Source organism: Dromaius novaehollandiae, chromosome 2, assembly GCF_036370855.1.
Source record: "Dromaius novaehollandiae isolate bDroNov1 chromosome 2, bDroNov1.hap1, whole genome shotgun sequence".
Classification (NCBI taxonomy): Eukaryota; Metazoa; Chordata; class Aves; order Casuariiformes; family Dromaiidae; genus Dromaius; species Dromaius novaehollandiae.
In genome coordinates this window covers 84,136,456-84,163,704 of record NC_088099.1, presented here as the reverse complement: position 1 = coordinate 84,163,704, position 27,249 = coordinate 84,136,456, and the positions used below count along the sequence as shown (strand labels likewise).

The 27,249-nt window shown below is 39.6% G+C and overlaps 1 protein-coding gene across 1 annotated transcript in view; it reads left to right on the top strand.

Annotated features, from left to right (window-relative positions):
* Window positions 1-27,249, top strand: part of MYO10 (myosin X) — a 171,051-nt gene that overhangs the window by 51,111 nt on the left and 92,691 nt on the right. Inside the window, exon 3 of the mRNA XM_026121851.2 lies at window positions 23,595-23,753. Coding sequence (XP_025977636.2) covers window positions 23,595-23,753 — 159 coding nt within the window. The remainder of the gene's footprint in view (window positions 1-23,594; window positions 23,754-27,249) is intronic.

The window sequence follows — 27,249 nt, the reverse complement described above, 5'->3', positions numbered from 1 at the left end:
TTGGGCTCCTAAAGCCAAGAGTGATGTTGACTGTGTTCATAAGGAGCAAATTCTTCCTTGGAATAGGCTAACAACTGCAGGAGAAAAATTGATCTGGATAAGACTTCTTGACCTTTTAATTTAAGTGAATATGATGTGTGCTGTATGGCATACAAATTGCTAGAAAAGCTGACTTTTTTTCCTGTGGACTTGCAGGAGATGGGTTCCTTAGCCTTAAAGAGAGAGTATCAGGTATTTCATGCTTGAGATTGTAACTTTTTCTGGAGTTTGTGTAGATGGCAATTCCGACTGTTGCCTTCAGCCAGGAACACAATGGGATACTTGGTGACTAAGGCAGAAATGTGTTCATACACAGCAATTTCCAGTAAGGAAACTTCAGAAGTGATCTGCATTTCTGTTAGAGAAAAAAAAAATAGTGGTCCACCAACTGGAGAAGGTTTAACATCTATCTTAGCACGGCTTTGCCTCCAGCAGAGTATCCAGTAACATTGTCCTGGCATGTTAGCTGAGTTCAGAGTCACCTGGAGGGATGTCACCTAACTGATCTGTCAGCACCGCCTCCAGTTTCCTGCCACGTTTTTCTTTATGCTGCTTCATCCAACTTTGGACCTGGTGATCCCTGTTTGAATATAAAGCCTCATGAATTTTTAATCTGGGAGGCTTAGTAATAAAGTTATTGTTTACTGAATTTGTTTGTTTATTTTAATTTCTCAGCAAGCTGTTTTAAACAGGCATAAGTTTTAATTAATTTTTTCATCTAACAAAACGTGTGCTATTGCTAACAGCAAGTATTAAAAAATTATTTTGTGTCGAGTGTAATATTCTTGGGACTTTTTTTTCCTGACTTGTTTTCTGTTAGGGTTCCTGCATATGGATGCAAATGCAAATGAGCATATTCATTTCACTGCCCTTTATGGTAGCTGAGTTTTGTCCATGATATGAATTCCTCATATCGATTGCGTCTGCATGCAGAAGTTACAGCACGCCATGACAGTAAGGTATGCTTTTGCTATCTGTCAGTTAGAAGGCAAAAATAAAATGTCTAGCTTCATGCATTTTATTTATAATAAATTAATAGAGATGCTGTCGGTTGGTAGAAATGCATATTGCTCAGCTCAGCTGCAAACTTGATGTATGGTAGGAAATCAAGCTAATACTTGCTCCATCTGTTCAAAGGGGCAAGCACAGCAAGAGGCCAGGATAATGAGAAGAGTATAAAGGGAACAATGCATTTTACTATTTGACATAGTTTTAAAAGCTCATTATAGAACAACAGCTTTGTGAAGAGGCTTGGAAGACAAGCCAGCTCTATTGTTAGAGTACAAATGGAGCCTGAATTTTATTTTAAAAGATCCTGAATCGCTTACGAGTATTTGGAACTATATGGTAGAGGTCTGAGTTTTGGTCTCTGAGCTCATGGAAGACCTTGTTTCTGAGACTGGAAATTTGGTATTAAAAGGCCTGTCTTTCATTTTTTGCTTTGTGTTTGAAAGTAGGTCTAAGGACCAAAACCATGAACTGTGCTCTGTGCTTTTACATTCTTCTCGAGAAGCGTTATGGCTTTTCTTACTGTAAACAGTCAGAAACAGCACTTAAATGTTGGAGTGTAAACATTTTTCTTAATGGAAGATATTAACACATACGCCCCATTACAAGTTGTGAGGAACTTTTTGGCTCCCAGTGAGTTTCAAACAGAATTATTAGCTGCCTCAGGAGCGATGTTTAGCAGCTCTATATGCTGCAATACTCTGGGCAGTATGTGCATTGTGTTTCTACATGGAACATGCTTATGTGTGTGAGGCCTGATTCAGGGCTTGGTCTAGTCAAAGGCTCCCATTGACTTCATCAAGGCTGGGATCTAGCCTGGAGCTCGCTTAAGCATCCAACCAGGATGAAAGTTGCATTACAGACATAGATTACAGTTTGTTGAGTGTTGGTGCTAGAATAGGCTGGAATATGCATTCCTTACAGTCTCTTCCCACTGGAAATAAACATTTTGTGGTTGCTAATCTTAATGCACTTCTTAGTGCTCCCATCTAGCAGCATTTGTGGGGAGTGCTTGTTTGAACTTGTAATAGCAGTGTATCTTTTGCGATCTTTAACTGGAGACAGCAACCTCTTGCTAACATTTAAACTCCTGTGTGTTTTGGAAGGCTGTCCTTTGCCTTTCCTTCATGGCAAGTTGCTGTGTGTACACTTCAATAGCTTGAACTGTGAAATTGTCATTCTCAATGTTGAATACTCTGTATGAAGTGTCTTTATAGAATATTGTGCTCCAAGGGTATATCTCTGTAATGATTCAAAACGTCTTTCAGATCATATAGTTGCCTAGACTTTATCTTCTGACTCATACTTTGGCACAGTCATTTGGAAATAAGCTTGCCTTTCTCACAGTAGGTAAACAAGTGCTGCTGCTCTTGGTACTTGATGAAGAATCTTCAAGATTGAAAAAATATACCTTTTAATTTGGTTTTGTGCTGAAATTATTGGCTGCTGCCAAAAGCAGGTACCTCCTTTTGGGGGCTGTTTTACAGAATAACTACCAACCACTTGAGGCATGTCTGAAGAAAGCTATAAACCAAATTGTGACTGTAAGTGTTACAACTACAGTGATACAAATTCTGATGTTAGCATTTTATTTTGGTATAAAAATGTCTCTTCTTTCTGTCTTTCTTTTTCTCTTTCTTTTTTTTTTTTTCCTTCCCAGCACTTTTATGTAATGCTTTCTGGGAAGTGGTTTGTGCTAAGTCAAAATAAAAATATCTGTGTGGGCACTGATACCATTAAAACTTCAGCTGATATAGTATAGTGGTTTAAGTACAGTGGTGGGGTTGTACCAGTAGAAGGACTTTCTTGTAGTTAAGCACTAAATTCTGCTGAGGCAAAGCTGCCCTTGGATCCCTTGTAACTGTATAAAAAACTCCCTTGAGGTCTGAGGACCCAGGGTCTGCCAGCATGTTTTTAGTCCCAGATGCACATGGAAAAGGGTCAAGAGATTTCTGTGATAGCTGAGACAATTTTGTTGGAAAGGCTTTGACTTGTGTTACTCATGCTGTAGTAGAGCGAAAGACCTTTAGACTCCTGGAGCCTGCAGCATTAAGGGAATCGTTTTTGAGTTTTATTACTTTTGTGTGTGCTTTAATTGGATTGAACTGTGCCCCAAGGGGCCTAGAAAAAATTTTTGGCAGATGTGTGAGCTCTTCCTGGGTAAGGGGACAGGCCACTAACCTTGAAACGAGTAATCCTAGTAGGTCTATGAGCAAAAGAAAATCCACTGAAAAAGCACACTCTGTCAGTGTAATTGTGCTGAGGTCAAGGGCCTCTGCTACCAAAACTTCTCTTATTTATGATTCACAGAGATACATCAGCAGGATCTAGTGCAGACCTGTCTTAATGGAAAAACCTCTGATGTCGACAAGTTAATTTCTTTGGAGACCAATGCTTGCTTAAGTTTTGTCAGCAACAGAATATATCTGAGGTGTTTGAATTACCTTGCTGTGAGTTACAACAGACGGAGGGGATCAAAAAGAGTGCTTTTTCAACTTTGTTATCTGACTCAATCGAATCGAAGGATTGTACGCCCAGCATATGCTTTCTTTGACTTGTCCTCTAAAGAAATGCAGTCTGGTAGTCTAGCTATAAACCTTCCTCTTGATAATGGTGTTCCTCCACTGGTGCTTGAGCTACGTGAGCATGTGGTGTGTTTCCCTGCCTGAGAATGCGACGTAATGTGTGAGAGACCCGACCCAGTGGTGGAGTGGGAGTTCGGAATTTTTATGCAGTCTCTGATAAGGACATGTATTTTGGTCTTGGGCAAATCAGTTAAATCAAAAACTATAAATAACGGTAACTGAAATTAGGCACTCTAATTTGGATAACTGAATGCAAACCTGCATAGCTTGTTCTCAGGGATGCTAAGTTTTCCTAGTAGTTTACAGTTATTCAGTGCCTCATACTAAGATTTTGTGTCTGACTTCTAGCACCTGGGTTTGAACCTTTCTTCTCTTTTTTGATCCATTTCCTTCTCTGAAAAATTTCAACTGCAATGGAACATAGCTAAAGTAAAATTGTGGAGAACATGTGATTTGGCACACTGGAAGCTCGTACTTATGCCTTGTGTGGTTATTGCAAATGGGTATTCTACAAGTATGCTCTTGCAGGATTTTTTTCTTCCCCATAGTATAATAGTATTTGTGCATGCAAGCAGAAGATGTGTGAAGTTCAGTTACCTCTGCTAGCCACCCAAGATTTTGCAGTGATGGTAGCAGCAAACTTGTGTAGTTAACTGAGCTTTTCAGATGAATAAATTCCAGAATTGAGCAGTTCAAATATAACTGTAGCTATTTGCATAAAATGCAGAGGTCTTCTGAAAGTAACGATATAAATTAATTTTCAAGCCATATCAGAAATAAGTATGATTTTCTTATGCATGTATAAGAAATTCTCATTACGTCTCCATTCTTTTTAGTCACTGCACTTCGTCAATATATCTGACAGTTGAGGTTTTTGGGGACTTTGCCTGGTCATCCATAGCTTTTCTTTTATCGGTGAGGATGTTAACAAAAAAATGCGTGAAAAGATCAGTATAAAGATTTGCATTTGAAGCTATTGTGGTGCAGAAGAACAGATAATAATGCATTCGTTTTCTTCTAATCCATCTCTATATTTGTACTGCAGAGGATTTTTCAAAGTTATAGCTTGTTTGCTGTGCCTTAGTAGACGAGGGCAAATATATTCATTAACTTGAAAGTTATATGGATAAAAATATGCAGAGCAACTCCATTCATACTTTTTCTTCTACACACCTTGCAGCAGAATTCACTTTCCTTCCTTTTGCCTTGAAGTGAGAATAATTAAATAAAAACTTCCTTGCTCACCTTGCATTCCACCAGAAATTATAATAAGCAAGATAACTCCTGTGGCTGAGTATTTGAAATTTACAGTCAGTTCTAGCGCTTTGAGGAATAGGGGCTGGGATGGGAAAACAGAGATAACCTGCGCATTATGCAGTGCATGGTGTCAGGACTCAAACACCCCTGCAGTCAGCAGGGTTCTCCAGAATTTATTTAGCATCAGTTGAACTCTGTCCGAGGCGGACATGCTGCTTTTTTCCCCAGTTTTTGAGCTTGTCTCATATTAAAGACTAAACACTATAAGTACCTGTAGTGAAAAAACAAATAGTTGGTATGCTAATAAGAAGACTGCAGCCTTGGCAAGATCATGCATGTAATAAGCTGAGCCTGTTTTGGGAGGTGAGAGGGGTGACATCTTTAGGGGAAATGAAAATTGATTTTGATACAGGGAAAAAAAGGCCTGTCACTTGCATGACAGTTTTTTCCACTGCGCTCTGAAGTTGAGTTTAAGATGTGATATTTATCAGAAAACACAGTAAAATAAACCTTTTTGGATAGTTGAGAGTAGCTTGGGAAGATGTCTAGAATGCGACACTGTTCACTAAAATGCACGTATCTATGTCACAATCTTTGCTCCCATGCAAGCAATCAGAAAAGGCAGACCTATTTTAATCTGTTTCATCTAGCTTTAAAATGTTCATATTTCCTGTTGAACTTAAATGTAACCCTTATTTTAAAGAATATGGACCAGGGCTTTTAGAGCTTTGTGTGCTTGAGGTTTGTCAAGACAAATTCAAAACCAAAAAACAGTGTCCTTACAAAGACAGAGAAATGCTGGTGTATTTCTCTCTGCAGCAAAAGGTTGTGTTTTTCTTTTTAGGACTATAAACATTAGAGTTACATATGAGGCTACCAAGTAATCCTCTTAATATAAAACATCTTTCTTATCTATCTCCTTCGTAATTCTGGCAAAACTGCTAAAGAATTCTGTCCCTATGTGAAAAAAGGTACTTACGAATTGCTCTTTCCTTGTATCATGAGAACTGATTGTAATTGGGCCCCTCAAACATATGCATACATGCTATCCAGTATGTAATACAAATATTTTTTGCACATGTAAGCACAGGTTAGCTGTGAAACATTAAATTGTGCATATATTCTGGTAAGCAGGCCACCTTCATATGTTTTAAATCTGCTCTTTCGCTTCTTGCAAAGGAGAAGGGTCATAGTTCAGATGCAAACCAAACAGTTTATATGCTGATTTTATGGGAGCGAGTTATTGAACAGCGTCTGTCAAATTTTTACTGCCAAGAGCAACTTGTTTTCCTTATCTGTGTATAATACTCATGCTCACACATGTCAAGCAGTATCCAGCTCATAAAATAAGACTTATTAAGTTGTTTTGAAATGTATTACATCTTTTGACCACTCCATCTGCCCTGTTCCCATCGATCCATCTCTGGAATGACTAATGTTCCAGTCTCCTGAGCAGATTCTAACAGTGCCACCTATTTATGTATCTATTTATTTTGTTAAAAGAAGCTTACTATGGATGTGTGGCCCAGAACTAAGCATATCCAAACTTTCTACCTGTCCCCCTTTTTTTTGGAGAGGTTTTAGGTTTTTTATTTTAACAGCCACAGGCTTTTCACAACTGTAATAAAAAAAGATCCTGAACTTTATAATAACAGTGTAATAACTTTTGTTTTCCTAAAACAGATATATTAAGATGCAGCAGTGTTCCTGTATGTATACTACAGCATCTCTGAGAGGTTTTGCAGTCTTTGTGCCAAACACTGTGCAGTTTTATAGCAAAGAGATAGCTTTTGTCTTAAGAAGCTTTCATTCAAAGAAAGAGCTCACTCTGGCATACCTAAGAATGTATACAGCTATTTGTGTAACAATCCAGTTTATTAGAATACCTTTGAAAGAATCTAAGTAGTTGGTGCCTGGCTATATAATCTAACACTCCTATTCAGTGTAAACCCGAAGATGACTACAGTGTGTTGCTTGTAACTAAGCACAGTTTCTGTTGTTCCCAGTCTACACTTAAAGGTTCTGTATTTCAGCAAAAGTATGCATTCATGTCCCGTGCAACTATTTTTTTATGAACTGAAATCTGATAAAAAAATTGGCATTTACAAATAACTACTGTGACATGTATATATAAGCCATATGCCTGTAGTTCAGACAAATACACAAAAATCTAAAATCTCCCTGAGTGTCCAGATTTCAAATCTGCCCTACTCTTCGTTTCTGTGTGTTTTCAAGATACGTAAGGTTGATTTATTTTTTCTATTAGGTGTGTGTTTCTCCTTTTTTCTTCCTCCACTGCTCCCCTTTCTCTGCAGCATGATTTCCTGATAATTGAATCATTGTGAAATATTCAACTGTTTTTGTTGAGCTTAAACCAGAGAGCTGTCCATGGGCAGAGGAGGTCTGGAAAACATTAATTGTGTAGCTCCCTCTCTCCCCCCCCCCCCCCCCCCCACACACACACACACACAAACACACAAAAAGTAAATAACAAACTGGAAAAAAGAAAAAAAAAGAAGTTACAACAGGAAAATCTGAACAGATTATATATTAACTGTCAGTAGCGCTTTGGCTTCTCTGACTCAGCTAAGGTTGGAGCGTGGCCTGGAGAAGCCTCTGGTTTGAGCCGCGTGCAGGGACGTGTGATCTCAGTCGACAGGAGCCAGTTGTGCTCCCAGGGTGTGGATCTTGGTTTCATATTTGTAATGAAAAGCACGTAACTGAGTTGGTTGCTATCGTAAAATACCTGCAACTTAATTTCGTGCCTGTCCAAACCTGTCTTTTTCCTTCTTACAGCAAACATTCTTCCTATTTCAGTTAACAGTATTCTGGGGGAGGGATAGCCAGTCCCGGTTACACTGATGTAATATGCTCACATCCCGCTGCTGGTAACGGTTGTGGTGACTGTGACAATTTAAGGTAACAAGACATGTTGGTGAGTGCACTCTTGTGAGAGTATTATAACAGAAAAAAATGCAAGAGCCCAGAGTGTCTTGAAGTTTTAACCTTTGCCTTGTGCCACACCTAGCAAAGTGCCTTCGCAATTTTTATGAGGGTTTCTCATTGTGTCCCTCCGAGTAGAACAGAGTGAAATGAGGCCCTGCTGCGACAGGCTAACATATGTAGCATTATTAACTGACCAGCAGTGCTTTCCTTCAAGCAGCCCAGTGCTGTCTGCTGGAATCTGCTGCTGCTGTCTATCCATTGTTGTTCCAGAGAAAAGCTAGAGTCTAAGGGCAAAATAAACGCTTCAAGACTTTAAAGAACGGTGGCATTGTGCTTTTTGAGACTAGTAACATTCATGCTGGCTTAAGATGACAAAATCTCCTTGAAAATTTAACCTATGAGAATATGTTATAATAAAATGCTTTCTGCCTACTATATAGAAATTCAGAATTATCCCAGCTTCTCGTTCACTTCCCCCACTTTTCTCCCGTCCTCTACTATTTATGACAAGTCATTCGAGAGCCTCATGTAACAGCAGAAGGACTCCTCTGTCCTCCTGGGTTCAGTGGATCCTACACGCACCATCAATGTGAGGAAGACTCGCATGTGGCCAGTGCAGCAGCCTGTGGTTGTGTGCTGGAGAGGGGGGGGCTGGTTCCGTCGCTCCTTCCCTCCGCAGACACAGGGCTCTTTGTTGAGGTTCTGCTAGCACTGTATGCAAGAGCGGTGGAATAAATTCCCCTTGAGAAGGATTGTTGCAGAATTATTATTTCAGGGGATTTGCAGACTTGAGCAGCCATCCCTGCAATAAATCATACACTGGTAGGTTCCTGCTCTGAAGGCTGGGGTGTCTTTTTTTTTTTTTTTTTTTTTTTTCCCTGTATTGAAGTTGAAAATCCAGTATACAGCCAGCTCCCCATCTTCCAGGAGAAATGGGAGTGTGAGGCACCCCAAGTTCATGCAGGACATGCTGAGAAGCACAGCATAGCCATACCCGACCACATGGCCATCGCTGTGGACATGGATGTTGCAATTCCCAGTATCCCAGACTCTGGAAAGACTGGTTCACTGTGATGCAGAACTGAAATCGAGCTGCTTCTCTTTGCTATGGCAAAGCCGTAAGTCCTTCCAGCATGCTATGTGAAGGCTTCTTCTGTCACTGCCTCCTTGTCCCCCTTGGTGCTGTCGCTGGTTGTAACTTGCTTTACTAGGCCCAGAGAGATCAGCAGTGGACCCAAGTGAATGAGCTCCTTTTGGGCCTAGGCTGGTTTCATACGCAAACTATCATGTGTCTCTGAACCATACATACAGGGTTCCTGGTTCATAAGCAATGTTCAGAGGAAACTGTAGTAGCAGTGCATGGAGCCAGGTGAGATTTAGCTCGAGTGCAGGCTATGCAGATATGACTAAAAGCATCTTTTGACCCTTGACTGAGCTGATCTTGCCAACAGTTATGTTTCATGTGCCATACCAATGGCATTGGCTAATTCTGAGTGTGGATAAACTATCTGCACATATTTTTTGACTTGACAGTACTTCCATGCATGGACATCTTTGGCATTGATATAAAATGTAAAGGTCAGATTCCTAACAGCAAAAAGATTTTGTTGATATTTGGGATGTGTGCTTGGGTGGGGGGAAACTATACTGTTTGGGGATGCAGCCCTGATTTGGATAGGTGGAAAGGCAGCTTTGGAGACCTGCTGAAGGTTGGTCTGTCCTGCCCACCTCAGAATCACCGCTGTGTGTCAGAACTGGGCACAGAACGAAGGAAGGGTCCCCAAGGATCCAGACCCCACAGTCACCGAAATACATCTTCCAGTTGCCTTCATTGGAGTTGGATAAAATCCTGACTGTTGTTTAATTGAATTAATGAATATAGCAAAGGAGGAAGTGGCCTTGATGTTTTTCCTCAAGTAGCCCTTTCCTGAAAGGTGAATAAATTGTTCTGAGATTAGCATTCATGATAAGATTTAACTTTGAAATGACATAGCCTTGTAAACAAGTCTGCGATAGAAACTGTACTGCAGGCTCGGGTTTGGGGAAAGTGCCATATTTTATGTTCAGCTATCTGTATTCTGCTTTGAACATTTCCCATTATGTATTATGTATCATAATGTAAATATTTGCTTTCGTAGATATACATCCTTAGAAGCTTATTGTATTCAGGGCTTGAATCCCCCTCCCCCCCACTAGTTACCATTATGTACTCGTGCATTTTGAGAAAGGGAGTAGAATAGGCAGCTGCCTCTTTAAAGGGGTATGTTTTCAATGAATGAGCTTTGAGCTGGGAATAAAATGCATCCTTGGCTGTCTAGCTAGCAGTGTAACTAAGGTGTTAAAACCTCACACCACAGGCAACCTGCAAGAAGAGCTGGTAAACACTGGCTTAATGAAAAGCACCTCTGTTCCTTTAAAAAAAGAAATTGAGTGAGAGAGAGATTGATGTTCAAGCTAGGGTTTGCATTGCGTTTGGATCAGTTGTTATCCAGTCCCCGTTTTCTAGGCTAGAACAATAGTAAGTGGCAGGAGTATGAAAAGTAGTGCAGAGTACACAGTGCCAGTCAGGTGTGGTTTTTGGCTTGTCTTTATCTGTTATTTGGTGATATCGTGGAAAAATATTAAAAGTTTGATCTTTGTTTTTAGATTTGTAGAAAGGGACTCAAGCTTTGGTTTCTGCAGAAGATACCCAGTCCTTTACAGAGTAATGTCCAAATCAGTTGCTTTTATGGAAATATGAAGAGAATAGTTGCTAAATATTTTGAGAATTCAGCAGTATTTCTGAATCATGACCAAAACTGAGCTGGTGTTTCTTGGATGTGTCTCATACAGCTCTTCTGCATGTGATGTCATACGGATCCGATGTTTTTATGAAATCTGAACTGGCATTTTGGTGTCTTAAAATAAATAGCTTCAATTCAGATTTATACTTCCAGGATCTCTACAAGCTCATACTGAGTTTTGTGTTATTCATTTTCTGTTTTTTCTCTTTTCTCATTACTATAACAACAAAGAAAACGAAAACTGATTTTTTTAAAGGATCAAAGGTGATACTAGACTTGTATCTAAAGTTCACCAGAGATGATTTCAGAGCTCTACCAATTTAATGCCATATTAACCTTTTACCTCTTCTGCTTTTTTTGGAAACCTATCCATACAGAAAGATCTGAAGGACTTTTCTGAATGGGGGAAAGTGGGAAAGTCTTAGTTAAACAGACACATTGCAGTTGTGAACAGAAGTCATTTGATGAACAAGTGATTTGAATACAATCAAATATTGTTGCTTTGAGGTGTGCAATATTTACAGTAAGAGAAACCAAGCCAAGATTTGGAGAGACTATAATAAAATAGAAACATAATTAATTCACAAGAGTTTTGTTGTGGAATGTTATCAGGAAATCTGAAAACCAAGATTGCATACATCTGAGCTTTATTTACCCATGTGCAAATTGTCATTTCTTTTATTCACAAACTGTTTTACAAATAATTTAATGCAATAGGCATTTTTTGCCTTAAACACTGGATTCATGAATAACATCTGGCACTATACTCTTCTTGCTTTATATTATGTTATTATCATGATGTTTCAGGGCATCTCATATAACGTTTACTTTCCTATTTTTAGTAACAGCTCTACGTTGTTCTTTGTCAGCACTTATGTTTTACCTCTTTTCATTTATGCTAAGGTTATGTCTCTTTTTAGGTGTGGGCAGGACAGAAGAAGAATCAGCTAATTGAAAACTTAATTTATTTGCATTTCTGTCTGCATTTCAGGGAATGGGCAGTTTACTTTAAAGCTAAATTTAAAATTAAATTTAACCAATGGATTTCAAAGTAACATCTTGTCTTACCAGACTAGCAATATTTAGAAAGTTTGACTGGAAAACAGTGGCTCCAAAGAGAAGTGTGTCTCTATGGAGAGAAGAAAGTGGAGGGCAAGGGAGGACAGAAGGAGAAGAGGGAAGGGAACTGAGAAGGTAATAGGGGGGAGAGAGAAAGAAATTAGTGTGAACAGGGAAGGTTTATAGGTGGAATGCAGAAATAAAGTTGTTAGTGGCAAATTCTGGAAGAGCATGGTTTGATCCTTAGTAGGTGGTGTAACATCTACAGGAGGAACAGGCAGGCAGAAGGTGGGGCTGCTAGGTGGACTGTGAAGTTTGAGTCTGTTGTGGATGCTGATTTTCAGGACTGTAATAATCCTGTTGGCCCAACTAACCTACGTTTTACCCTAGGAGTGCACTACATGATGCAGTAGCTCTGCGTTTCTCTCATGGGCCCTTCTCCAGCCCGACTCCAGGATTTGTTATCTCGGAGTGTCCCGTATCGCTTGTGACAGATGAGCGCGGGAGCCTGTCAGCACGCTCTTGTAGGTCACTCAGCCACACTTCGCTCCGAGGAGTGCGAATTCCCGGGGGCAGGAGCTGCCCTGCTTTTGGCACAGCTGCACAGGGTGTTACATACTGCTCACCCGGCTGGGTCAAGCAGGCTGGGGCGCTGGCAGAGCACCGCCTCCCCAGGCTGGTGGATCCCCTCCCCTGAGCACTGTGAGGCCAGAGGGGTTCCCATACTGCAAGCCGCCTCCTTGCTTATTGTGTTTTCTTTTCCTTTCCTCCCAGTCCTTTGTAGCAGTCTTTCTGAGCACCTCGGCCTATTGGGTGCTGCTTGTCTTTTGCAGGAGCTGCATGAGATATGCTTCCAGCTTCAGCTGGAGTTGAGGTGACTACAGGGACCTTTAGCTTTTAGAGCTGGTGCTGTGACAAAATCTCTCTTTTGGTAATAATAGGATGGTGATAAATTCAGGAAACTTTTCTGACAGGAACTTCTAACAAAGTTTACAGTGCAGTTTCCTGGCTCATGCTCTCCAGATGAGCAGTCCCATGCTGGTCATTCTGTGCATGTGTCACAACTAAGAGACCAGTGGTGCCATCGCAGCAAGAGTGCTGCACTTACTGTCACACAGAGAAGGCTTGTCCCCGTGGCGCTGGCTGTGCAGCGCTTCATCTTTGCTCTCCTGGAGTGTTGCAAGCAAATCAAATGCATGTGAGTGAATGAGTCAGACAGCAGCCTTTGGGGTTCAAGCGATACCCTTGTTCTCAGAGCAGTTCTACTTACAGGGTCTGCCCATCATCCTCCCTCACTATCTGATGGGGGCAGAGGGTCCAGCCTGCAACAGATTAGGGAGGTTATCAAAGTGTGGAGAGGGGAGAAAGAAAGATCCCTGCAGGATTTGGGCACCATCTGCTCCTGCGGGTCACAGTGACTTCCCTGACAATTTGGAAGGCTGAGCTCAAACAAAGCGTTGGACTGAAAGAAAGGTAGGAACGAGGCCAAAAGGTTTGCGTTGACATTGCTCAGGTTTTGGATGTGAGGTGGAAGGCCCAAGGTGGCTCTGGTACTCTGGGGCTGCTGTGAAACGTCTCCTCCACATAGTTCAGAGGAGCTCTGCTTTGTTCTGCATCCCAGCAAACCTTGTCAAAATAAAGCCTTCTTCACTTCGTTCAGAAAAAGGCTTGCTTGACAGGGATGGCCCCTTGGAGCTCAAAGCTCCCACGTTAGTACTGCTTTATATTTGCCCTTAGATTTATTATTGCAGCGTTTCACAAAGACTACTCATATTCTAGATTCAGAGGCAATCCAATCAGCTGCCTGCTGTGTTTTTTCTTTCTTTCTTTCTTTCCTTTCCTTTTTTTTTTTTAAAAGAAAAAACCCTATTGAGATTGTTTTGTTGTGCCTCAAAAAAGCTGGTATAATGTTTAGGCTTCTTATTGAACAGAGTTGTTCCTGTTCTTGATAGCAAGACAGTTTATTCAAATTCTGTCTTGTTCATTGACTTGCAAATAATCATTGTTTATCTCATATGAATCACTGAATAAATATGAATTTAAAACTGGGAGTTCCACTCAAGCGCTAAATGATCTTGACAGTCAAGCTAGTGCTTTCCGTGCTTTGTATTGTCCATAAAAGCACTTTCTATTGTGTGGAAAATGATGTTTAAGTGATGAAGGTTATTTATGTATTTTTTTAAAATGTTTTGGTCTTCCTCATGAGAGGAGGAAACATCAATTTTCATCCTCCTTTCTTCTGAGCTAGATAAGGTGGCACATGTTAAAAGTAAAGGGAGTATTGCTGTTACTTCTGTTTACTAGGTGCTGCTTACAGTGGCATGCTCTTGTAATGCCAACAAGTGGGGGCTGCCTTTGGTAGGGTGGCTCCTGCCAAAAGAAGTGAACTAACTGGAAGGGTTGGCCTGATTGTTGATTCTTCTGATACGTACTTGGCCCAGCTTTGTGCTTCAGCTCACAGTGCCCTGCAGCCTCTTGCATGACTTGCTCTCTAGGCATTCACAGCTGAGGTCCAGTTCATACTCTGTTGTTGACCTGATGTCTCACAGGGAGCCAAAGGCTTAATCTCTTAGTGTTTCTTCTACGTGTCTCGCCATTCAACAGTTTTTTTGGTTATGCATTCTGGGAAAGCCTGGGCAGCTGTGATCCCTCCACTCTTCAATTCACAGGCAGAAAGGGGTACTTTTCCATGGTAAAGCAAGTGCTAGTGACATGCTGGGAATGTTTTCTGCAGTGCCAAGGTCACATTATTTATAGATGGGTGGGCTTTTTAAAATCAAGCTTTGTGGTGTCTTCAGGTACAGAGAACTGTAGGTTATACAAGGTCACTTCCAACGAAAGTTAGATACGCTTTTTTTTTCTTCTCTTAGAATTAGCATGACCTGCCTGGAGGCTTACTATAGTATAACCTAGGTAAAATTTGTGTGTTTAATTTGAATTAAATTTCTTTATTGTGTGTGTAGGCAAGCTCAGTTGAAGGGTCATGAGCACTGAATCTGTAATTGGCAGCTTGTTCATACTTGATGGCAGGGCTCGTCCACAAGTGATAACAGATCAGTGTGTAGAATAAACTGTCTTGAAATACCTCTTAGAGAATAGGCGTTCAGTGGGAAGTCTTCATCAGACAAGTTTGTTGACACTGGTCAACATGTAGGGAATCAACAAAGAGGTTTCCTTTAGCGAAGTTGCTGAGCTCTACTGTGGTGATAAATGGGATTGCCGTCCTGGCACCATGCTTTTCCGTGCTATGAAGTTCAGAAGCAAAAAGGGATACTTCTGCATGAGTGTGAAAATGCTGAGGTATTAGTAGGAGTGCTGCTCAAGGAAGGTGATGCAAGCCAAAGATTAGTGAGAGAGGTGGGCAAATGCAGTGGGACAGGCTTCCAGCATTGACCTGGGTAGTAGCTGCTACCCTGTATGTCCCAGGTGCAGGTAACTTCATTCAGTGCAAGGGCGCAGGAAGTGCAGCAGCAAACAGACAAATTTGAAAAGTGTTGAGAAAGGAAGAGTGAGGGGAAGGATCTAGAAGTTTTGTTGGATGAAGTAGGAAATAAGAGTAAGAATAGGTAGAACTAAGTGGAACAATGGATAAGATAAAAATAGAGAATTTTAAAGAATTTATTTGGTAGGTAAAATAATGAGCAAAGTGGACTAAATGGGAAGGGAAGATGGAGAGTGGGGTGATTCCCAGGATAGATGAGCAGGAATTTTACAGAACGGAGAGGAAAACAAATGGCGCGTCTATGGGATATTTGAAGAACAGGCCAGTATTAGTCACAGTGAAAACAAAGTTTCTTTTCTTGACATCAGGAAGTGCCTTTCATAATTTTCTTTAATTTTCCCCATCATTTAATAAATAAGAAACTTCATTGTGTTTTTCTTTGTTTTGAAAAAGATTAAATTGAGTTGCATCAAAGCAAGCCTTGGACCCTGGTACATCTTGTTGCCTGAAAGACTGTGTTTTGACAATGGAGTGGATGTCTAAGGTCAGCTCTTACAGAGAAATAGCAAGTTATCAGACTAAAATATTACTTAGATCACACTGTTGTTGAAACTAAGCATAGGATTTAAAATATTGATAGTCTGCTTTACATTTGTGTCTAAATTGCTTATGATTTATGAGAGAGCCTCCTTGTCCTACATTTTAACTATCTATAGTCTTACAGATCTGTCCAGAAGAAAAAGGTAAACTACTAGATTTTTATTTTTGTTTTTAATCTTTGGGTTGTTGAGCTTTTAATGATTTATTTTTCTCCCTGGAATGTTGCATTCCACAGTTTGTAATGTGACCTCATGGCCTCTTTTCTCTACTTGGACTCAAGTATAAAGAGTTTTGGTAAGATTCATTGCATTCTTTTAACTTCTAAACATGAGGGAAGCACAAATGATGATCCTCAATCCAGACCAACAGCAGAGAATGAAAAAAGTTGATATTTTTAAGTGGGTGTTTCTGTGTACAGTCCACTGTGTTGTGCTGGCATATGTTCAGCTCTCATTTCTCTGCTGTGAGGTCAATGACTGTAAGCAAAAAGATGCCTTGGGAAGCTGAGGGCACTGATGTCTAAAACATATGAGCCAACTCCTCCAGAGGTTTCAGTCGATTCTTACAGATTTTCATTGACATCACCATAGCAGTTGGAATTAACTCTGTGAAACACACATGTAGGCAGGCCCTCAGGCAATGAATGAAAGACTGTTGGCTTCACTTCTTGGGTCACAATTGCCTTTGCTTTCTGGTGTCTGTGGGCTGATCAAATGCTGTAGTGCTTGATTGGCTAATATCATGGGTGCTAATGAAGAAAGCTGTGCTTGTATTTTTTGCTGTTGGTAAACCTGTCTCTCAGATGACACTGGTATGACATCTCCTTGCATTCACCTGCCTGTGTCTGACTGAATTTTACATTTAAGCAACCATATGTCCCATTATTCCTTTGGTTATATGTATTTGAACAATTTAATTAAGTGCTTGACAAGATTGGTATTTCTGTTTTCAATGCAAAAATGTCAGTCTTATCTTCTGCAACTTGTAAAGTGCACTTAAAGTTACCAGAAAGCTTTCTTACTTAGAAAAGGACAGTAGAGAGATGTTGGTTGTTCTTTCTCTTATTTTCTACCAAAACCCCATCTGATTTATTGCAACAACGTAGGTGGCAAGGAAGTGCTAAACTGTGTAAACATTCATGAGCACTGCTGTACTCAGTACTGGACATTAATCAGATACCATCAGATTAGTTGAGTCTAGTGTGTTTTATTAACAGGCTGGTCGTGCTTGAGTGCTGCCTGCATGGTGGGAACAGCTGAACTGCAAACAGGGCAGTCCCTGAACTTTCCCATCTTACTTCTTTACGTATTAAGGTAACTTGAAGTCCATGCAAGTTTGTTTTAGCATGTGCAAGCTGGGCTGTGAATGCTGGCTCAGCCATTCTTGCCATTAGGTACTCGTCTCCAGAGAAGAGAGACAGCAGAAAACCAGAGGTGGTAATTACTTTACTTTCCTAAATTTAATCTAGCTGTGTTAGTGCCCTCAGTTGCCATCATGGTTCACAGTGCTGCATATTTCCAGAAAGATGAGCAGCAGTTCGGTAGACATCCCTGGTGCGAACATGCAAGTGGTCTTGTCTAGGGGGATTGTAAGATGCTGTATTTCAGACTGTGAATGTTGGAAGGCAGCAGGGAATTTAAGGCCGTTGGCAGATGTCCTGGTCCAGACACAGCTGCCGTTAGAAGGAGTAAGTGCTCATTGCCACCCTCTGCCAGAGGCTGCTGTAAGAGTCCTTACTTTTACACTTAAGTGTGAGATCACCATCCTGGCTTTTGGGAAGGCTTAGTGTCTTCCGGTAGTGAAGCTGGAGCCAAAAGCTGAGTGTCCTTAACCCTATGGAGAGGGAAGTGTGGCAGATGTTCTTTGCGTTCATCTGACAGAGGTTAAAGCCTCTCTATTTTTCCATGAAGAAAAGGGAGTGGAGTTACTCTTTTCACTTTTCCAAATAGTGAAAATAGCTTTGGATTAAAAAAGAGAACTGAGTCCGTATTGATTATCAGTTGTATTTGGGAGGGATGAGGGGTTCAGGTTTATGTATAAAAGGGGCTGTTTTAAAATGTTTATAATGGCTAAACTTTTCAACAGATGATATCACACATTTTCAGAAAGCAGATTCTGTGAATGACTTAATGTGTGTCAGGGTTTCTAAGTTGTAGGCAGACCTAATTCTGCCTCTCTATACAAATCTCAAAGAAATCTCGGAAGAATCATGAAGATGCCATTATAATTGAGATACTTAATTGCTGATGAGGAATCTTACAGGGTATCTGTTGCCTTTCTGCCATCAAATGTTGGTCATCAACATCAGAACAAAAACTGAGCTGCTCGTGAAAGACATCCTCCAAGATCTGATTCCAGATTGGCTCTGTGCAGACTGGAAGGCCTAAGTATGACTTGTAGGTTTTGCAAGAAATGAGGATTGTGTGTTTTTTGATGTGCTTTATCCAAATACTTAATTTGGCATTCTCTAAATTCACTTGACTCAGCCTTTGTGAAATCCCTTGCTACCATTTAATGACCTTATTCAAGCAGGGATTTTTGTCACTTGGCATCACATTCTGAAATGATACAGTGAGCGAGAAAGCCTGTGTGCTGCTGTCATTGAGGGCCAGCTCTGACATTCTTTTCTGGTGTTGATGAATTGTATTACAAATTAAATCTTGTGTTAAGATATAATTTCCATTAGATCTTGAACTTAGGGCTCATTTGTCAGTGGGGAAAATTAATTAGATGTTGTTTTGTGGTTACCCCCCCCTTAAAAGAAATGCTTGAAAGACTTCTTGTTTTGTCTCATGCCAGATCAATTATGCAGAATAAAAACGCCATTGCAACCTAAAGAAGTGGGGAATATTAAGTTCTTCATGCTGGTTTTCATGCTTTTTTAAAAGCATCAGTGAAATTATTTTAATTGCAATCTTTTGCTTCAAACTCATGGTTTGTTTGTGCATTGATTTCATTACTTGCTGTAATTCTCCAGTAAACTCCTGGGTAGATTTACAGAGGTGTATTCACTTAAAAATACACTGTCAGATTATTCCAAATTGCATGGCATTCTAGAAACTGCATTTTTATGAACCAAGTATAAAATTGCAGACTCACCTAATAAATGCTTGTAAATTGTGGAGTACAATATTGAATTGCTGATGCAGCAGTATTTATGAATAGGTACAGTATTTATGAATAGGCAAAGTTATATATTTATTTACTAAAGCCATCATTTTCATGATATGTCTTTGTTTTAGCATGTGATTTAGGAGTTCTCAGCTTTCCAGAGGAGAGTCCCATATGAATTGATTTATTCCAGGAGATTCCACTATTTTGGAACAAAACCCCTCACAAAACTTTTAACACCAAAAAGCCCCTCTACCTAGCATTCATCTATGAAATCTCACCTTTACTCTCAGTGCATATTGTTGTAAGTTCTCAAGCTTCTTTGAGTGTATTAGAGAGTATCTTGTTGGTATCTTCTGTAAAGAGAATGTACTTCTTGCAACAGCAGTTGGGGAGCTGGATAATATTTCAGAGGGTGATGTGGGAATCTGTCTGGCGTGTGCGATGCAGTCACACCCATATCTGGGAAGAGCTTGTGTGCTGTCACTGACTTCCCCCTAACTTCTTTTCCTTTGGCTCTGTGTGCAAGGCAAATGTTGTTTTTGTGGGGAGATGAATTAATTTTTTCTCTTTCTCGTTCTTTCCCATCTGGGTAATATTTTTGAAATAGGAATGTAATTTCCACTCTCAATATCTAGGGCTTGACATTGTATCCTAAAGCAGGTCTGACAAATGCTGCAGGTGGTATTGTCATTGGGCAAGGAGACCTGGTTATTACTCTGGGTGCATCTCTGTCCTGGTGAGATTGATAAACTTTACCCAATTCTGGAGAGAAGAGAGTTGGACTAATAAACCTGTTGATTACCAAAAAACATGATTCAGGACTTGGGGTCATACCTTAAAAGCTTTGAAACAGGCTATCAGAACTAAACCTGTGTGTTTTGTATTCATGCTTTGTGTGTGTCACCCTATTTTTAATGTTTTTAATGTTCAGGCAAATACTCCTGTCCTTGTTTATCTGTCTTTTCAATCTTTTTTTTTTTTTTTTTTTTTTTTTTAAACTAGAGAGAGAAATCTGACTCAGCAGCGTGTAAATACTTTCTTTCAGTCATGTTTACTTTCTCCTTCAAGACTGGTACTGAACAGTGTTCCTCCAGCCCACAGGTATCGGTTCTCTTTTCAGCAGTGTATTAATATCTGGGTGTTTGATAGTTGCCTTCTAAATTATTGTAGGATCTCAGAGTGGCTGTGACAGCTTTTTCCCATGCTACCTTGGGACATCAGAACCGTTGTTCCCCCTGGGTTTTAAGGTTGCTGCCTCATTTGGGCCCATTTGTGGTGTCTTTATCATGGCACCAGTAAGCCATGATAAGGACAGTCAAGTCGTTCTGAAGCACTGTTCCTCTTTCATGATGAAATACTCTTTACTATTTACTATTTAGCAGGATTTACTGTTTTATCATGTCTTTCTCAAGTTTGTTCTTTTTGCTGTTGTCCTTTGCATTGTTCCTTCCTATCTCAACCTCTAATTTGCACTTCCACGGTAATTTTGAGAGTTCTTGTTTTGTGTGCTGTCTCTTAATTTATAGTTTTCTGTGTATTCAGCATGTTTTGTTATCTTGGTCCATTTCTATCTTGAGAGGAAAGTGGTTTTTTGCTGAATTTTCATTTAGGTTTGTCTTAAATCTTATTCCAAGTTTCCTACATGTTTTACTTGACCAGAAATGCTGGAAGGGCAAGACCCTTGAGGATGCAAGCTCCTGTACTCTGCCAACATGCTCTTCTTAAAGTTCAGGAATCTACTACTTCATCTTCCTTTTTTGCATTTTGACCCTGTAGCATGGCTCTGAGGTTCCTATTTCCTGCGGATTTCTTCTGTTGTACTATTTTATAACATGACCTTAGAATTACTATTGATAAAGTTCAAGGTTGCTTTATCACATATTTATCTTATAAAACGAGCGAGCCAAGATGAAACAACAAAAGCAGAGCTTGCAGGGCTTCAATACTAGAACTACCAAAAGCCCATTTTAAGGAAATGAGGCCTATGCATATGATTCTGCTGCCCTGCCAAGTGACTTGGATCTTATTTGCTGATTCTGACCAAATTTGACAGCAGGGTTATAAAGTCTGAAAGGTGCATGGTTCTGATAAAAATCAAAAGTAATGGAAAAATAAATCCCCAACATGGAGGAAGAGGCCCTTGTCCTTTCTAGCCACCCAGGCTTTCTAGCTGCTCAGTGTACAAGCGTTGCTCTGAATCAGCTCTCAGAGCCATTTCCTCATCCAAACAAGAAGGCAACCTGTGGAAGAGCTGAGATTATGAGATTGGCCAACTTGAACAAGAGGAAACTGGTTTTGAGAGAGAAGGATTAAACTATAGTTACCATAATCCTGCTCCTCACAGGTCAATTGTCGTGTTATTTTTCTTGGTGTGTTTTTATTAATTCCTTACACTTATAAATGTGCTTAACAATGAATGGAAAGCTCTGCATATCCTATCAACCTATGCATCACATATCAAAGAATACAAATCGCTAAGAGAAATTCTGCTCTTAGCAATGATGGTGTGTCTGCTTTCTGTGTTCACATGACCCACACTCACAAAACATGTGCTATCATATTCTTGTTTCCTAATTATCCTATTGAGTCTATTTTTCTGTTTTAATTCTATCTCCTTCCTGATATGTAGCCTCAGTTCAAGTTGCTTACTTTTCCAAAATTTGCTCTGCTTCCCCTTTATTTCCAGATCTTCCAGTTTATATTATTCTTGGTTCTGCAGTATTACCTTTGCTTTTTCACCATAGTTCTTCCAGTTAGGAACTACAGTTTATTCCACTTGAAATGTAATTATCTCGAATTCTGGATTATCTTTTGAGTGATTAGTCTCAAGTCCTCTAATACTGTTTTCAGCCCAAAAGCTTTGTTCTCATTCTTTCTGTTTGAAAAATCTAGATCACTTGCCTCAAATATGTTTAAGTTGCTGTTTTCTTCGTGCTGGCCAACATCTATCTGCCCTGTACAAATGCATGTCTTCTCACCTGCCATCTGATAATTGTTTCCCACAAAATATTGCTCAAATCGGTACATGGCTGTCTTTTCCCACAGCTATGGATTTATTTTGGATCATCCTGAATCTTCAGGAGCTGTATGTTTGTATGGCTCTGATGTTTGGGCTGTCTTCCAGCTCCTGTTAGAAATTTGCTTCCTGAGTCTTCCTCCTCTTCTTTCTCCCCCAGCTTTCCCCCCATATACTCTGTTTTGGCATGAATGATGGCTGTAACTGTTTGATGGTCTGTGCCAAAAGTTGGTACGTTCTGTCTGGGATATGATTTTCATAAGCACTTTTTGTCAGGCAGTTCTTATTCATTTGGTGGGTATTCTGGTACAAAGCTTTAATGTTAAGTCTGTCCTGCATTCAGCCTGCTGCTTCCTTAGTTTCTTTTTCTCACTTGTCTCAGCAAGACAGAAAAAAAATTATGCAACACTGAGTGCCAGGAATCTATTTTCATGAATAGCATCCTATAATGATACTGACTATCCCCTTTCAGTCTTTCATTACAAAGAATATTACATATGTTTTGTTTTGTTTTGTTATGTTTTTTTCTGAAAATCTTTGGTGGGTTTTCTTTTCCTGAGAAGACTTGGCATCTTGCACTGCGCTACTCTGCTCCATAATACTGTGTAATCCACAGCCCACACAGGCAACTCTGAGATGTTCACAAACAGTTGAGCTGTAGTTATTGCAATTCTTCAATCAGATGAAAGTTTTATAACTATTAGTTCAAAAGACTTTGGAAGATTTTTATGTTCCACATTATTAAATTATTCACCTTCACCCATAGCTTGGCTTTCTTAGTCTGAAGCAGTACTTACGTTAGCAGGGACTAATATTGCCTAAGTAGCGTTGGCTACAAAACGCAGGCGTATATCTGCAGGGATGAGTTGCCAAGATGTGAATTAAAAGGAAATGGGAAGCTGAATTCCAAAGCAATTATTTATAATCTTTAGTGATGCCATTGGTATTCATAAAAGTTTATTTAACTTTATTGGGGATGTATACATCTTCTGAGCATATTTAAAATAGTTTTGCAGAAGATACATAGAAGTGTTTTATGACTAAGTACTTAAATTATGTTTTTTAGTGTTTTTTACTGTCTGTCTTGAACAGGCTTCAGAAATTTGTCTCAAAAGAGCATTGATTAGGAATTGGTTCACCCATTTATTTTCAAATATCTGCAGCATGCTGAACTTAGTGTGCTAATTACACTAAGAATAATGGCCTAGCCTAGTAGTGATCCTGGTCAGAGAATTGAATGGAAACATTTAAATGGAATTTGGATCAAACATACAGACACTTGTAGCCCTGTTAGATCAGTACATTCATTTTTGCTGTTTTGTGGTGTAAAGCATGTTTCCCCAAAGTAATTTGAGCATGAGTGGGTTTTACTGTTGGGGGCATTTTGTCTTTTTGTCTGGTTGAGGATTTTTTTGGATTTTCTGGGAATGGTTGTTTGCTTGTTCCCCCCCCCCGCCAGATAAAGTCCTAAAGTAGTCCAGTGTGAAACTAGATTCCTTTTGTCCAGAAGAGACATCAGCCCTCAGGGTACTGTCAGTACGGACTAGTTTCTTATGACTCCTGTGTATAACTCTTTAGGGCCTTAATTATTGTCAAAGAAGCCTTAGAATAAGATATGAATGGCAGGCTATTATATCTTACACTACTGCCCGCTGGTAAACTGGATAGGCAAGAACAGGTATGAAAGCTCCCTTCTTAAGTATGAGTTTTTGAATGTGTGTTTTAATTTTTTTTTCCTCTTTTAGGTATTCACTTATAAACAGAGCACAATCACACACCAAAAAGTAACACCTATGCATCAAACAAGTACAGAGAGTGTGGAAGATATGGCAGCACTAATGGATCTCCACGAAGGCTCCATCATGCACAACTTATTCCAGCGATATCAGCAAGATAAAATCTATGTAAGTTTCTTCTGAAATTAAGAAAAATATCCAGAGTGAATGTTTTGGGCTGTGTTAACTACTGTGTGTGTTTTGCCGTTCTATGGTATCTCTCTTCTTAACGTTCTCCAAAATTCTGTATGTATTTGTATAGTGCTGAAGTACGCCTAATCTAGCAACTTCTCTCCAACAAAAATGGCAAAAGTTAGCCCAGGGCTGGCAAGGCCATCCCTTGGCAACCTTTAAAAACAGGTATAATGTATACACCTTTCCAGTGGCAGAGTTGTGTAAAGGTTCTTGTTTTTGTCTTCTCCTTTAGACCCTCTGCACCAGCAATATATGCTGTGTGTCACCTGAGAGGACTCAGTGGGAGTTAGTCTGTGATTGCCATTTGGAGATCTCATCAGGCCAAGATCCAGTTCTGATCAGCTTCCCCGTTTTTTACTGTAATAGTCATGCTGAGAACACACACAATAAAATACATATAGTTAAGAGTTTGGGGTATATGAGACCAGCCAGCTGTTGAGCAGTTTCAAAAATTAGGAATTTGTCTACACAGAACTCTTTCTCTCAACTCTGTAGTAAAGGTTTTTGTAATTAGATTTACCTGGTTTTAAATATTTTTATTACTCTTGAACTGACTAGATTTGAATCTTTCCTGAATCTAGCACTACACTAAATGTGAGAAGGGTATAGGGAGTATTAGTGGCTGCTATAGGTTGTGAAATTTCACTTTTCAGTTCCTCAGTGGATTAATAAAAATAAATTAATTACAGAATAAAAATAATTTTTGTTTGAATCATCTTTCTAGATCCTTGGTTTAGCCATCTATATGCTTCATCCCAGGCTAAACCTATTTTATTTGGCTTCTTTATTTTTAAACATAAACTTGTCTTAAAGTAAAAATAAAATTCCCCCATATTTAGAAATTTCTTTATGATAAAGAAGCAAAAAAGGACACAAGTAAATTATGTTCCCTTGTACATCACCTTTAAAGGGGCTTTTAGTGAGAATCTTAAACATTGAGCCTGTACTTAGTAGTCTTTACGAAAGTCTTTGTTTTTCTCAAAATAAATGAACCATTTTGCCTTTCTGAAAAATCAGCAGACAAAAATTGAATGCCAATATTATAGCGTATATAAACAGTCCTGCACGTACATGAAAAAAATAAAATGGTAACAGTTTGGTTTTCCAGTAGTGTTATTATATTATAATGTAATACTCAATGTGAGTCAAAATAAAATATTCTGTTCCCTGAGCAATTATATATGCTCAGATGTGGGACATGAATGTCTGCCTTTTCCCCTTTTAAAAAGTGTGTGTGTAGAGGGGGAACTTTTTTGAACAGCCAAAGAGTAACCTTGTTCTGAAGAGACATGTCCTAGTTTATTCCCTGGCTTGTTGAGGCAAGTTTAGGGCACGCTGATGCTTGGTGCTGAGTGTGGTATACGTTTCTAAACAAACAGGTTTGTGTGCTGTTAGTGATGACAAATCCATTGCTGCTGATACTCTTTGTCCCTGCAGTTTTGTTCATTTTACTGCTTACTCTTTTGCATATAGCTCTCAGCAAAAAGCAGGGTGACTGGAGAAAAAGGTGCATTTTGAAATGCATATGAAAGAGTCTCTCTTGTCTTATGTATGTTACCAGAGCCTGATATAAAAAACATTGTCTTTATTCTTTCCCTGTTGTTTTTGCTACCCCACTCCTGGTGTGCCAGTGATAGTGTTTTAGCAGAACAGGGCTTCAGGAACAGAGAAACTGAAAAAAGCAGATTAAATAACTTGAATAATTTTGTGAAATGTTTCTACGTGTATGATTATGTTATAGGAGGAGGTATTGCAGAGAGTGTCTGCAAATGAGCCATGTCGTCTCAAGCCAGAATGAAATAACTGTATTAAACAGTTAAATGATTTTTTTTAATGTTTGCTGTAAAAAAAAAAACAAAAAAACAAAAAAAACCAAAAAACCTAAAAGGAAAAAATCAACTGCATTGACTTTACCTTGCCAAATACAATCCTACAGCTAAAGAAATTACGATCCTGGTCACTCTACTTTGGGACCCGACTGGTTCTTGCATAAGACCAGAGGGACCATTGGAGTTCATGCCAGGAGCACCAAAACTTTACAGAGTACACCTCTGCCTTCTCCCTTCCCTCCGAAAAACATTAATGGCCAGTAATTGTTCTGTCAGGCTAGTGTACACATTGTGTGTTGTGTCCATCTCAACATTTTGATAGTATCTCTCCCTTGTGCATTGTAGGTAACCCAGAAAGGTATGTGCCTCTCTACACTCTGGGCTTGGGGGCTAATTACCCCCTTGAAAGACTTCTCTCCATCCCTTAATATAAATCACTGTATAATTGCCATGTCCTGGCTTTTAGCTTATAGATGCTCGTCATTGTGCCTCTATTTTCCTCAGGTCTGTGAGGTTCAATGAGACTGCGAAGTACCTTTGTGCCCTGAAGTGCAGTGCAATATCCTAAATTGTAGTGTAAAGTAGGTATTATTTTTAAAAGTACAGAAAAATCCACTAAAAATTTAAGTAGTTGCTTTCCTAGGAAGAAAATATTTATGCAACTCTTTCCCTTTTAACTTGTGTATTTGTCTGTATTCGAGGAGCTACTTCTCCAGCAATAAGCATTTAAGTAAATATCTTCAGATGTTTGAGTTCAGTTTACTTTTCCTTTTCATAATAACATTTTTGCCTCTTCAGCTCACATCATGCCCATATTCCTAAACTCTTTGTTATTTCGCCATTAATTTTATAAAAATATTTACTATAGATGCCAAAGTTTTTCAAGCCTCTCAGTGCCTTTCTTTATCACTGCCAACAGCTCCAGCTATAAAGGCCAGTGTAGAATTATCTGTATTTCTTGCCATTTCTTTGGGGGGATTTTGATTTGGTACACAGACTACGTTCATAGTGGGGATAGTGCCTGGCTCTGTACGTAATCAGTTGAGGCTCCTAACAGCATCTGTGCTGTTAGTGAGAAGGTGAACACCAATTTTGTTCTGATCCACATGCAACCATCTTGCATCAGCATCAAATCTGTAAACATCTACTTGTGATATAAATTGTCTGAATTTCTGTAAAAAAGTAAAGAATGCTTGCTTTCCCTTTTCAGTCTGGGAGAAGCGTGGGCTATATATGCCCTTTCTAGGTTCTTTAAAGCAGGCTCCTAACTGATATTTTTCAGCCTTGTTGATTAATACTACTTTATCTAAAAGCTTGTTTCTGAGTTATCAGTGCTTTCGTTGTCCAGGTAGGCAGCAGGGTTAGTATGCCAGGGATTGTATGTTGCTGAGGCTTTCATTACTACTCCTTCCCTCCTCCCCTCTCCCCTGTCTTACTTTATCAGGAGCAACTTGATACAGGAGGTCCAGCTTTTGGACAACTGCGTACAAGGTTTAACTGCTATGTTTGAGTGCTCAGATTAGCTTGCAGACTTAGTAGGTATGTGGCAAAATATAGAAAGATAAACACCAGTGCTAAATGTGGAAGCCATATGAAAGTGC